Below are 12,145 nucleotides of genomic sequence, written 5' to 3'. Positions count from 1 at the left end.
TCAAAGCGCCGCATATGAATTGCCAGTCGAATTCTCCTTCTCCCCCTCCCCTCTGGAATAGTAGAAAAAGGAGTCAGAAAAGGAGTGAAAGAGAGAGAGAGAGAGAGGGGAAGAACTCTACTGACGATTTATTGCCGCTTCGCTGGACGCCAAATGAATATTGGGCTAGCTGCCAGAGCACTGCAAACTATTTGATTTTGGTCTCAGCGTATTGCCAATATTTGTATTTCGCAGTCGTATTTGTATTCGTATTGGTTTGTGTTGTGTTTGCATTTGTATTTGTGTTTGTGTTTGACGCTGTCGCTTTGCCAAAAACTCCAAAGTATCATTTTCAAACTGACACTCACGGGGGACAGATACAAATACAGATACAGATGCAAAGCTACAGATACATCTGCAGTTGCAGCTATCGAGATGGAGATACAGATTGAGAGAAGAGTTCGTTGTGAAATAAATTGTTCACACGATCTAAGAAGTGTTCGAATATTGCAATTAATGCTCGAGATGTGCATAAACATTTGCCGCATTTTGCATTAACTTAATTATAAACAAAAGACGAGCTACGAGCTAAAGCTGCATTGGCATTCGACCAGACAAACAAACTGGACAAGTTGAATAAACAGCGTCAAAGTCAAAGTCATAATCAAAATTGAAATACACAGCGAGAAATTAAAAGATTTGGATTTCAAATGTAAAGCCGAAAAAAAATCCAAAGAATTTGTAGTACATTTTATTTAAGTCGAAATTGCATAAAGAAGTATATTCCATCTGATAATTCTTCGGAGGTTTTAGTTTATTTTAACAATGAAATATTATATTATTATAAACTAATTTAATATGAAATTTAATTCGGTTTGATCAATTTTTACGGAGAAAATTACACAAAAAGTTAAAATAAAATATTAAATATTACAAATTTAACTATAAGTGATAATAATGAAGAAAAAATATATTTAAAATTCTATGTAATTCGCTGAATTCTAATTCAAAATATAAAATGAATACTAAGTGTTTTAATGCAAGATGAACTGAATTAGATTTTTAGATAATTTGTAATTAGAATATAACTATTTAACAGTAAATTTAATCAAAATATCCTTACTATTGTGTTAAGTTTTGTCATCTCAACTCAATTCAATTAGTTGTTTTTCTACGTGTAGAAGTGCAAGTCCAAAAGCTGACATTAAACAAACAGAACATATTATTCATAACATTCACAGAGAGAGCGAGAGACACAGCGAGAGATAGACAGAGAGGGAGAGGCAGAGAGAAGTAAATTTTGGTGCACACGCTGTGGCACTTCACACAGATACACACACATACACTCAAATCTTCCGCCTCCCTTCCTCGTGCAGACAGCGTGTCTGTATGTCCATCAATGCAACTGGATGGGAATCAGAGTCGGAGTTGGAGTTGGAGAGTCGGCATGTTGACACAAGTCCGCACACCGGGCAGCAAACCAATTTGGCAGCCAAGAGAGAGAATCTCTTTCACTGAAATCTAAACATCTGCAAAATTACGCGCATAAATCCTTTAACACTTTTGTTTTGGACTGCGACTGCCACTGCGACTGCCACTGCGACTGCGACTGCAACTTGGGGGTTGCTCTCGGGGCATGCCACGCAGGGGCTCGTCAAATTAGCCCACTTCAGCACTCGAATGCTGCTCATATTCATAGCGGGTGAGCTCAACTCGAACTCGAGCTCCTCTCTCTTTATTATGTTTACACAACTTCAGTGACCAGTTTTTGGGTCGCCAGAAGCAGGCGCTGTGACCCGTTGACAACTGCAACTGCAGCTGCATATCGTGTTGTTATTGTTGCCAAGATGTCTTCTATAAAAATAGCTAAGGTAAAGGAGTTGAATGTGTTCTAGGAGCTGGCGAAAAAACAAACAAAAGCAATGACACCACCCGCCCCGAGTTGGACCGCAAGACGCTTCTACTTGACTGGGCATCATTGTGAATCAATGTGCATGTATGAATACACTCGCAACTCAACTAATGACCCCTATGCTCCCTTACCATCCCTCTTCTCCTACTCTTTGCTCTGTTTGCTGCTTGATTTCACACACAGAACGCCACAAGGTGGTCTCACTCTCTCTGTCTCCTTAGGCCAGACTCAAGATGCCGTCTCGTGTGGCTTCTTTTCCTTTTTCTATTTTTTTATAACTCGTACTCAAAGTTGAGGCTGACTACTGGATGGCTGGCTGGCAGTTTACTTGTTCTTTATGCCTCTTTAGCGCTTATCATGCTCAAATGATAATTGAAGTGCCACACAAAAACTATTTATCCTCGGGCTGTCGAGCGTGCTCTTGTTTGTTGCCTCTGTTGTGGTTATTCAATATTACTTTGCCCACAATAACCACTCATCCACACACACTCTCGTACACTCGTATACAATGCATGTGCCCTACCCCTTTTTTTTTAGATATTTTATTAAATTTGTTTCTAGTACCCAAACATTTAGCTTCCGCCCGATCCTGTTTCTGTTTCTGTGTCCTTTGACATTTTCCACTGTTTAGCATTGTCAATTTGATTTCATTAGATTTGCCGCCGGTTGACATTGTGATGTTGTCATCGTTTATTTTTTACCTCGGCACGGGTTTTCCTTTCTTGCATTGACAAACCAGGCCAGCGTTTTGGACAGTCTGTTGCCAAGGCTAATTGAATTGCCGCTTGCATGCGCTGATTGCTATCACTCTCCCTCATTTTTTTTTTGCTTTTGCTTCCTCGATATGGCCACTTCAATATATGACCTGGCTAATCTTTATGGCGCCTGTAAACAATAATTTGCAGCATTTCGTTACGGTAACACAAAATCGATGATGATTATGCTGAGTACGCTGATGATGACAACGTTTATGATGATGATGATGATCGCATAGAGGTCGCATTTTAGTTCGTGTTGGCTTAATTATATTATCCATACGCCCCCGAAATAGTAGTGATTATAGCAGTGGTTATATAACTCTATTCGTACTCAGGCTGATACGAGTAGTCACTGATTATTTGTTCACATCTGCAAATAATTATCCTAAATTGACATATCTACGTTTCATTTCAATTAAAGCCAACTAAATACACTGCTATGTCAAATAGACTATTAGCTTAACTAAATTCAATATACTCGAATGTAAATTATTATTTAATTTATGTATATTAAACAAATTTTCAATCATTTTTGAGGTTTTCTAAATTCAAATTTATATTGCTATGAACATACTTATTATTGTGATCTCAATTTTCTTTATACTTCTCATTTATTTGAAGAGACAAAATAGTTTTAATTGAAAAGAGAAAGTAATATTTCATGCTTTACTTAAAATGGATATATTTGTCTACATTAAATTAATGATTTATTCGTATATTTAATCAATATTTAAAAAAAGTTGATATTAAACTCTTATAAAACCCTTTCCTCAAAATAAACATAAAAATGAAAATTAATGTTAAATCAAATAAATTGAAGAAAACATTTAAAAACTGTAAAATATGTAATATCTATAATAATAAATATAATATAAATAGTAAAACGTTCAAATATGTAAAAAAATATGTTTGTGAAAGCATTTTATTTAAGAAATTTGATTTTACGTACATATCAATTATCATATTTTCCAAAACCGTCATTACTTTGATACATTTTAAATAATGTTAGTAAAAAATATGATACTCTGCGACTACTCGGATAATAAAAACAAAGTTTTCTGGTGATTGGGATTAGCTCACATTGCGTTTGAATGTTGTGAATGACTTCAAGTTGTGCGGAACTTCTTTATAAAGCTCTCGCTGACTTGTAAAACTTCGAGAGTTGCACAATCAAACAGACAGTCAGACAGTCGGACAGTCGGATCGTCAAACAGTATGCATTCCTCAGCTCTCGGCTCACATAGCCCAAGCACAATTTGGAAGCTGGTGGAATAATGTTTAACCGTGACTGGCAGCCGGAATCATCGGCATCAACAGTTTCTTGGCAGCAGTTAGGCGAACAATAACAAGAGCATCAGCATCAACAGCAACAGCAGAGACCAGGAACAGGAACAAGAACAACTGAAGTAAAGTTTTGTGCAAAATCGCCGAAGCTAAAGCCCAGTCTTAAGCCAAAAGCCAACAAGAAGTTGCCAAAAGCATGAGACAAAAGAAGAGCAACAACAAAAAATCCAGCACAAGCATCAGCAGCACCACTAGAAGTGGCAGTGGTAGAAACCGGGCCCAAAGCCAACAAGAACAACAACAACAACAACAATAGAGATTGTTGCCGATGCCAAAGACGTAGCCAAAGCCAAAGCCAAAGCTAAAGCCAATGCAAAGGCAGCAGAAGTAGCACCAAAACTTTTATACCCAGCGCCATGTTTGGTTTGTCTTTCCAGCTTCCGCCTACTCAGCTCAGCATCTTTTTGCTGCACGGCCTTTTTTCCCTGGCTCAGCGTTGCTTGTGTGTGTGCGTTGTGTTTGTGTTTGTGGGCGAAGTGGGCGTGTTGCAAGAGGTGGAGCAGTGGAGAGTAACGAATCTGTGCTTTGTGTCCTTGTCGTTGACCAGTTTCAACTGCCGGGGGCAACTGGCAACTGTCAACTGCTCCAGGGGGCAAGCAGAGGCGACTGCACTGCAGCCGAGGAGTTGCCACAAAAAGTAGCAAGCAAAGCGAAATGCACAAAAAAAAAGAAAGCAGCGAGAGAAGGCAAAGCAAGGCCGCCGCGAGCAGCAGCCGCAACAGCAAATACTTGCCATAAGAAATGGCCGCTGACATCCATTTCAGCGTGCAGCGAACACGCCAAAAGTCGAAGCGACAAACGACAACGGCAACGGCAAATGGCAAAGGACAAACGGCGCCCCCTTGCCAGCAGCCCAACAAAGCAACTGGCAACTTTGCCTCAAATTTATGCCAAAGACGACACACACAAAAAAAAAATACAAAAAAACAAGTAAACTTCAAAGTCTCGATGCCATGCCGATGACAACTGCGACTTTTAGCCTGCAGTTCCCCTTCGAGCACATGCGCAATGGGCAAAAATGGTTGCCGGGGAAGCTGGGCAGCCAATGAGCGCAGAGCTGAGGTGTGGCCACAGCAGGCAATGGGAAATTACGCATGAGTAAATTTCCCTCGCTGCTAATAATCACTTGAGACATGCGCTCTTTGCTCTGGTGGTTGACAGCCAGCAGCAGCAGCAGAAAGCAGAAGCAGCAGCAACGGCGCCTCAATGCACACATGCAACCCCAAGTGGGAAATTTTGTCATTCAGTTGACGCGTTGTTGTTGCCGTTTGCTTTTGTAAACATGCGCAGGCGCAGTGCACACAAAGGGTGAGTGAAAGAGTACACATATCGTATGTGTATGGGCTTGTGTGTGTGTGTGTGTGTGTGTGTGCGGGGGTACATTTCGAGACTGGGACTTTTTTTGTGTGCTGGTCTGGCAGTCGAGGCAAAGTGAAATGCTTTGATTTCGCTGATTGTTCGATCACACGCAAACTGACAGCGGACTCAGCTGGTTGTCAGCGCGCTTTGAAATCAATTCCCTTAAAAACAAAACCGAAATCGTCTTTAAAACCGTGCTCGTCATTTTTGTATATCGTAACGTGTTTAAGCGTGAATATTTGAACTCAAAGAAAAATAAACTGAACTCGACGCAAACAGTGAAATTGTGCCTAAAATTGTGTCAATACAATGTTGGAGTTTTATCCAATGCCCACGAACCTGAATCAAGTCGGTAGCAGTTTGTATTCGCTGCAACAGAATCATGGCGGTGCACGTTTCCTGGACAGTCCGAGTGCAACGGGCGCCAATGTAAACAGCAACATGACATCCGCCTGCTTGTCCAACAGCAATCACAATAACAACAACAGCAACAGCAACATTGCCGGAAACAACAATTCGATAGCAACAGCTTCATTAACGGCTGCTGTAATTTCCTCGCAGCAGCAGCAGCAGCAACAACATCAACACGCGGTCTCGCCAGCGCCAATTAACAGCTGCCCAACGCCCACAGGTCATAGTCTGAGTCTCAGTCACAATCACAGTCTCAGTCCCAGCAACAGTAACAACAACAACAACAATAACAACAGCAACAAGAACCAAAACTCTGCCTGCAACACATTAACAGCTGCTGCTGCCGCAGGAACGGCAACAGCAGCAGTCTCTGCCCCAACATCATCAACAGCAGCATCAGCAGCAGCATCGGCAGCGGCGCCCGGAGTTGGAGCCACGGCAACGACGGCGACAGCGACGTCAGCATCGGCTTCGGCATCAGCATCGGCATCGAAATTGTCTGCTGATTGCAGTGGACGCACAGGTATGTTCCAAAAGTATTTTGCACCGGCAGTTGAGGCATTTACCGGCTACACACTTCGCTCCCCTCTCGCCGCCCTCGCTCCCATTGCTTGCCTTTCCTTTCCTTTCCTTTCCGTTTCTGGGGCTTCCACGTTTTTCGTTTTTGGCATAGTTGTGTGTGCGTGCGGCCTGCGACGTCCGTAGTCCTTACCGTGAATCGAGAGGGGCCGGGGGAAAGGCACATCGCCAGGACTTACGGCTAGTTTGCATCGTGTTGCTGCTGCTACGGTTGCTGCCCCCTTAAAGTTGGCCCAAATTATTTTTGCAATTTGCGTGTGATATTCTAGGTTTTGGGGCTTCATGCCGAATTTACCGCTAATGTGGCAAGCTACCTTCGCTTCTGCTACTTTAATTTCGCTGCGGGGCACTCAACAGTGCAATGTTTCTTGAGCTGAATATTTTGATAATGACTTGAGGCAATTGTGGCTTGATTTGCGTGAGAGAAGTTGATAAATATTTGTTTATAAATAAGAGATATTTATTCGAATTGAATTTCGAATTTTATTTAATAGCATAGCAGTATTTTAAAAAGGTTGTACTTTATTGATTTTTTGCCATATACTTGCATTCAATTTGATAAATGTTTTTAGGTGAAACTAGATATGAACAATTTAGTTGACACGTTTTCACGTTTTTTTTTCAAAATATCACCACTAAAAATTTTAGATTACATATTAACAAATTACAAGATTTAATAATAATTTAATGAAATAAAAATATTAAATATTATTATATTTGTAATAAATCAAAATTGTATATTTGTAAAAAAAATATTATATTTTTGCATTACTACAAATATTTTATTATTAAATATAAATAAAATTTTAGTTTTTTGTGTAATTACAAAGATTTTATTTTAAAATATAATATTTATTTTTATTATATAAAAATATAGCTTTTGTTAATTTTGAGGACTTTTTAATACCATAAAATTTGTTTACATGGCTCGTTGTTTAGTTGTGATACTCATTATATTTATTGTTCAACATAAATAAAATTTATTTCGGGCCACTTTAAAATTCTCTTGTGAATTTTTTAACTATTATTCAGAAATATATTTTATGACAAATTTTTGTTTTCTTCTCAATGTATCGAACAATTAAATTCTATTTGAGTTTCGGAAATATTTAATCCTATTGTCTTCAAATCTTTCGCTGAGTAACATTTAACATTTTTCCTGCAAAAGTTTTGACAACTGATTTGTTATGTTTATGGCAAATAAACTGCTGCCGTAAAATAAACATCAATTATGCAGCTGTACGCAATTTGTTTGACTTTCGCATAGAGCATGCAATTAAAGCCAAAAACTGTGGCCAAAAAGTCGACCAAATAAATTTCAATTGATTTGCAGTCGAATAAGCTCAGTATAAATTATGGAATTTTTGCCGACGGAAAGGCAGAAGAATCGAGTACTCACATTTGCATTCGTAAACGCACTCTTGCATTCGCATGAATAGTATTTGGCCAAAAATATGAACACAAGTTGACCACAAAATAATTTTGACAATGAACCCAACTGGCACACCAATAAAAGGCGATTAAAGGCAGGCAAAAGAGCAGAGCAGCACACACACATATAAGCCCACACACACCCACACACCAACACACACTCACACACCCACACTCAGACTGCATGCAGCCGGAAAGTAGGCAACGGTTTTTAGCAGCTGCAACGAAAGTGTTGCTAGCAAACTTTACGAAATTTCTGGCCAAAATGCAAAGTGTGCAAACAATGTGTGATGCATATGCGAACCCGGAGCCCAGAACCCAGCAACCCGAGCCCCAAACCCCGCACCCCGAACCCCGGACTGGGGCGAGCTCTGTCAAGCACGCAAATATTTCGCCACACTCCCACACACACACGCAGAACAACCACAGGTTGAGCGCTTTGGAAGTGAAGCTTTATAGCTCTCGCTCGCTTGCTGTATTTGCATATGAAATATCTATTAATGGCCAAAATGGCAGCAAATAGTTTCCGTTTCCTTTTCAGTTTTAGTTTGAGTTTGAGTTTGCACTAGCATTTATCGTCTCAGCTTGCCAAACACTTTACTTGAGTATGATTTGAATTTGAATTCGAATTCGAATTCAACGCCAAAATCCAAAAAGCCAAACTGCAAATAAGGAATTTTGAAGGCATTGCATTCGGGAAATGAACACACTCAGGATATCTCACACACACACACAGTTCTCTCTGCTAAATTTGTTCGTTGTATGTGTGTGATAAATATTTAGTTAGTCAGTCAATCGAAGGTGAAACTGTGCATGTGCCATATGCAATGCTATATTGTCACTTTCGCCTTTAAATTGCGTCCATCGCGTCGACATCGTCGCTGTAATTAAAGCCTTCCCATCACGATTCTGTCATCTCTCTGAAATCTCCGTGGCAGCAAAGAGCAGGGACTGGAGCGAGGGGGAGGGACTGAAATTTATGCCACAACTTTTTCGGCTGCCTGTCAATTTATCTTCATAGACCTGCGCTTGCCTGTCAATGTGTCAATAAATGCGCTATAAAGCGTGGGATGTCGTGTTGAGGTGTTTCGCGGTGAAGGGAGTGCTGAATAATGTTGCTAATCAGAGAGAGCGTCGTCGTCGTCCATTGATAAGCACACGATAAGGCGTTGTATTCTGTTGTGTGTTGATAACAGCAGACAGCGCTGTTTTGTCCCATTATCTGGTTGTATTTTATAGTTTGTCCGCAAGAGTTTTATCGAGTCGAGTTTTAGTTGATTTTGGAATTATCTGCTGTTTAATCGGACTATTTGACGATTTTTTGTCGTGACTGACATGAGTGTGTGTGCCGCCGCACTTGTTGTGTTCAGTTTGCCATTCAACATTGCTGTTTTTGTTTTTTTTTTCAGCTGATTATCAATCAGCACACACTTCTGTGCAGCGACTTCTGTGTTATTTGGTTGCTGCTGAATTGAATTCGAGCAAAACGAGCAAAACAACGCAAATACATATTTCAAAATTATCACACTCCAACTGCGCAAGCTGATTCACACTCACTCACACCCTTCGCTGACTTTGTCCTTTTGTGTGGAGCGTTGCCAATGACTGCAGCAAAATAGACAAAAAAAAGAGTCTTCATAAAACTGCAGCCCCAATGCCATAAATTTCGATTAGATTACACAAAGCGTAGTGTAAATGGATAGCAGCAAACGCTTTGATACTGTGCCACAATAACGCATTCACAATAGACGCAGGACACAGGACAATGCAACTACAACTAAAAAACCCAAAAAAATGTGGCTGCTATTTCAACTTCAAAACAAGACTTATCAAATGATCCTTAGACCCCTGCGCAGCAAAAAAAAACTGTTAGCTGCAATGCGATTGCAGACTGCAATACACCAACACACTCTCACACCCATACACCCACACACACACTCAAAGAGAACACGCAAACTTAGCTTTGCTTTTTTGTAGCATACTTTTTGGGGCGCATCGCGCAACGCGTTGATGTTGATGCTGCTGCTGCCATTGTCAACTTTTACGCTGCACTGGCTTAACACACATAGAGCCAGCAGCTTTTAGCCACGCCCATACACATACTGACGCCCATGAACAGCACTTTGTGTATGGGGTTTAAGCTGTTTCGCTTAGCTCTAACGGCAGTCAGCGCGACTCCCTCGCTATTGTGGCAGCCATAAATCATGTACATTTTTCTGCCAGCAGTCATATAACGACTCACTTCTCACTCCCTCTCTTCTTTCTCCTTCCCCCCAAAACAGGCAGCAGTCATTTTTCAGTTGCTGCCAACCAATTCTCATCGTCGTCGTGGTCGTCATATATATTTTTTATGTTTACTGCAGCTTTTGCCCATATTTTCGGGGTACTACTTTTTATGACTGCTTTACAAAACTCTTCAGCGAGTATGTGTGTGTTGTATGTGTGTGTCTGTTGGAGTGTGGAGTGGAGTGTGTGCAGAGATTAGTCGAGCAGTCAGTCAGTCTGGCACTGCGAACTTTACGTTTCAATTACGCATCAAGGAGCTATCAATACAAGCTGTTACACACGGCGACAGATAATTTCGTAAGCTCTGTGGCAAAAACAGCGACAGACAACAAAAACAACAACAGCATATTTTGCGACTCTTCACACATGCCACACATGTTGCAACGTTTACTAATCCATTCTCTTTTTCTCTTTTTTTTTTGTAGAAGTGGGCCACATCAAGTGCGAGAAGAACTATGAACTGTGTGAGGGTTGCGGACAGAAGATCCATGATCGCTATCTGATGAATGTGGGCGATGCCAATTGGCATGAACAATGCCTCGCTTGCTGCTACTGTGGCATGCAACTGCATCACACGTGCTACGTGCGCAACTCGAAGCTCTATTGCAAACTGGACTACGATCGACTGTTTGGTGTCAAATGTGCCGCCTGTTGTCACGCCATTTTGCCCCAGGAGCTGGTCATGCGCCCCATACCCAACTACGTATTCCATTTGCCCTGCTTCGTGTGCTATGCCTGCCGGCTACCGCTGCAGAAGGGCGAGCAGTTCATGCTGCGGGATGGGCAGCTCTTCTGCTTTCGCCATGACCTCGAGAAGGAGATGTTTCTAGCGGCAGCTGCGGCACAACATTGCGGCTTTGTGGGCCTGGATGAGGAGGATTTGCTTCGGCCACGCGATGGCAGACGTGGTCCCAAGCGACCACGTACCATTCTGACGTCGCAGCAGCGCAAACAGTTCAAGGCCTCGTTTGATCAGTCACCGAAACCGTGCCGCAAGGTGCGCGAGGCGCTGGCCAAGGACACGGGACTGTCGGTGCGTGTGGTGCAGGTTTGGTTCCAAAATCAGCGGGCCAAGATGAAGAAGATACAGCGCAAGGCGAAGCAGAATGGCAGCTCATCCGGTGCATCGGGCAATGGACGTGGCGGCAATGGAAATGGAAGCGCAAGTGCCTCCGATGACAAGGATGCCAGCGAGAAGGAGGAGAAGTGCGTCAAGCAGGAGCTTGGCGTAGACAATGTGAGCTTCTTGGGTGGCATGGACAGCGCCTTTGCCAGCCAGCCACTGAATCCCAACTTGCCCTTCTCACCCGATGGTAAGTACTAAAGACTGAACTCTTTCTTTGTGTAGAAACTAATCCTTCTTCTCTATTTCTAGACTATCCAGCCAATTCGAATGACAGCTTCTGCAGCTCAGATCTATCACTCGATGGAAGCAACTTTGATCAGCTAGATGATGATGCCGATTCGCTGTCGCTGAACAATTTGGAACTGCAATCGACCAGCTCGTCGGGGAATCACAATCAACATTCGAATCCGCACGATATGCTGGCCAATCTGAACACGAGCCTTATCAATCCCATCGACAAGCTGTATCTCATGCAGAACTCGTACTTTAGCTCCGATCATTAAGCAGCAGCACATTGCATTTCTTTGCTGGCATCGGCATCTCGTAGTCTATACGAATTTATTAGTGTTTAGAGCGTCACAACGTCAGTTTGAACATTCGGCAACATGCAACATGAAAAGTTGAGCGATTTTAAGAACAAGAAAACAAAAAAAACAAAAACCAAAAAAAATATATATATAAATTGTGATTTTTAAGCTAAACGAAGTTTTTAAGGGAATTCGCATTACGTGCATTAGCTCGATATAAACGAGATGTAATGCACACACAGTATGTACGAGATATATTGTTAGTTTGAACTGAGTAAGTAGCACTACCAAAGGTTAAATCCACATGAGCCTATGTTTGTATATAGTTTTAGACCCAAAACAATTGTTATAAAAATGTAACTTAAATTAAAAAAGAAAAAACAGTCATTAAATTATGTATTAGCAAGTGCATTTCTTGTGTGTTTTACTGAAA

General features: G+C 41.4%; 1 protein-coding gene across 1 annotated transcript; it reads left to right on the top strand.

Moving 5' to 3' along the window:
- Positions 1-5,472: 5,472 nt before the first annotated feature.
- Positions 5,473-12,107, top strand: LOC117571760 (LIM homeobox transcription factor 1-alpha). The gene is made up of 3 exons (XM_034254117.2): positions 5,473-6,286; positions 10,485-11,372; positions 11,435-12,107. The coding sequence occupies exons 1-3, from the start codon at positions 5,662-5,664 to the stop codon at positions 11,686-11,688; spliced, it is 1,767 nt and encodes a 588-aa protein (XP_034110008.1). The 5' UTR covers positions 5,473-5,661; the 3' UTR covers positions 11,689-12,107.
- Positions 12,108-12,145: the final 38 nt, after the last annotated feature.

This window comes from Drosophila albomicans, chromosome 3, assembly GCF_009650485.2.
Source record: "Drosophila albomicans strain 15112-1751.03 chromosome 3, ASM965048v2, whole genome shotgun sequence".
Classification (NCBI taxonomy): domain Eukaryota; kingdom Metazoa; phylum Arthropoda; class Insecta; order Diptera; family Drosophilidae; genus Drosophila; species Drosophila albomicans.
This window is presented reverse-complemented; position numbering and strand designations above follow the sequence as displayed.

Bases quoted from the DNA above. Each gene is read 5' to 3' on its own strand.
- LOC117571760 (XM_034254117.2), top strand. From the start codon at position 5,662: ATGTTGGAGTTTTATCCAATGCCCACGAACCTGAATCAAGTCGGTAGC. The intron at 6,287-10,484 runs GTATGTTCCAAA...TTTTTTTTGTAG, and splicing joins TGATTGCAGTGGACGCACAG to AAGTGGGCCACATCAAGTGC. The intron at 11,373-11,434 runs GTAAGTACTAAA...CTCTATTTCTAG, and splicing joins CTTGCCCTTCTCACCCGATG to ACTATCCAGCCAATTCGAAT.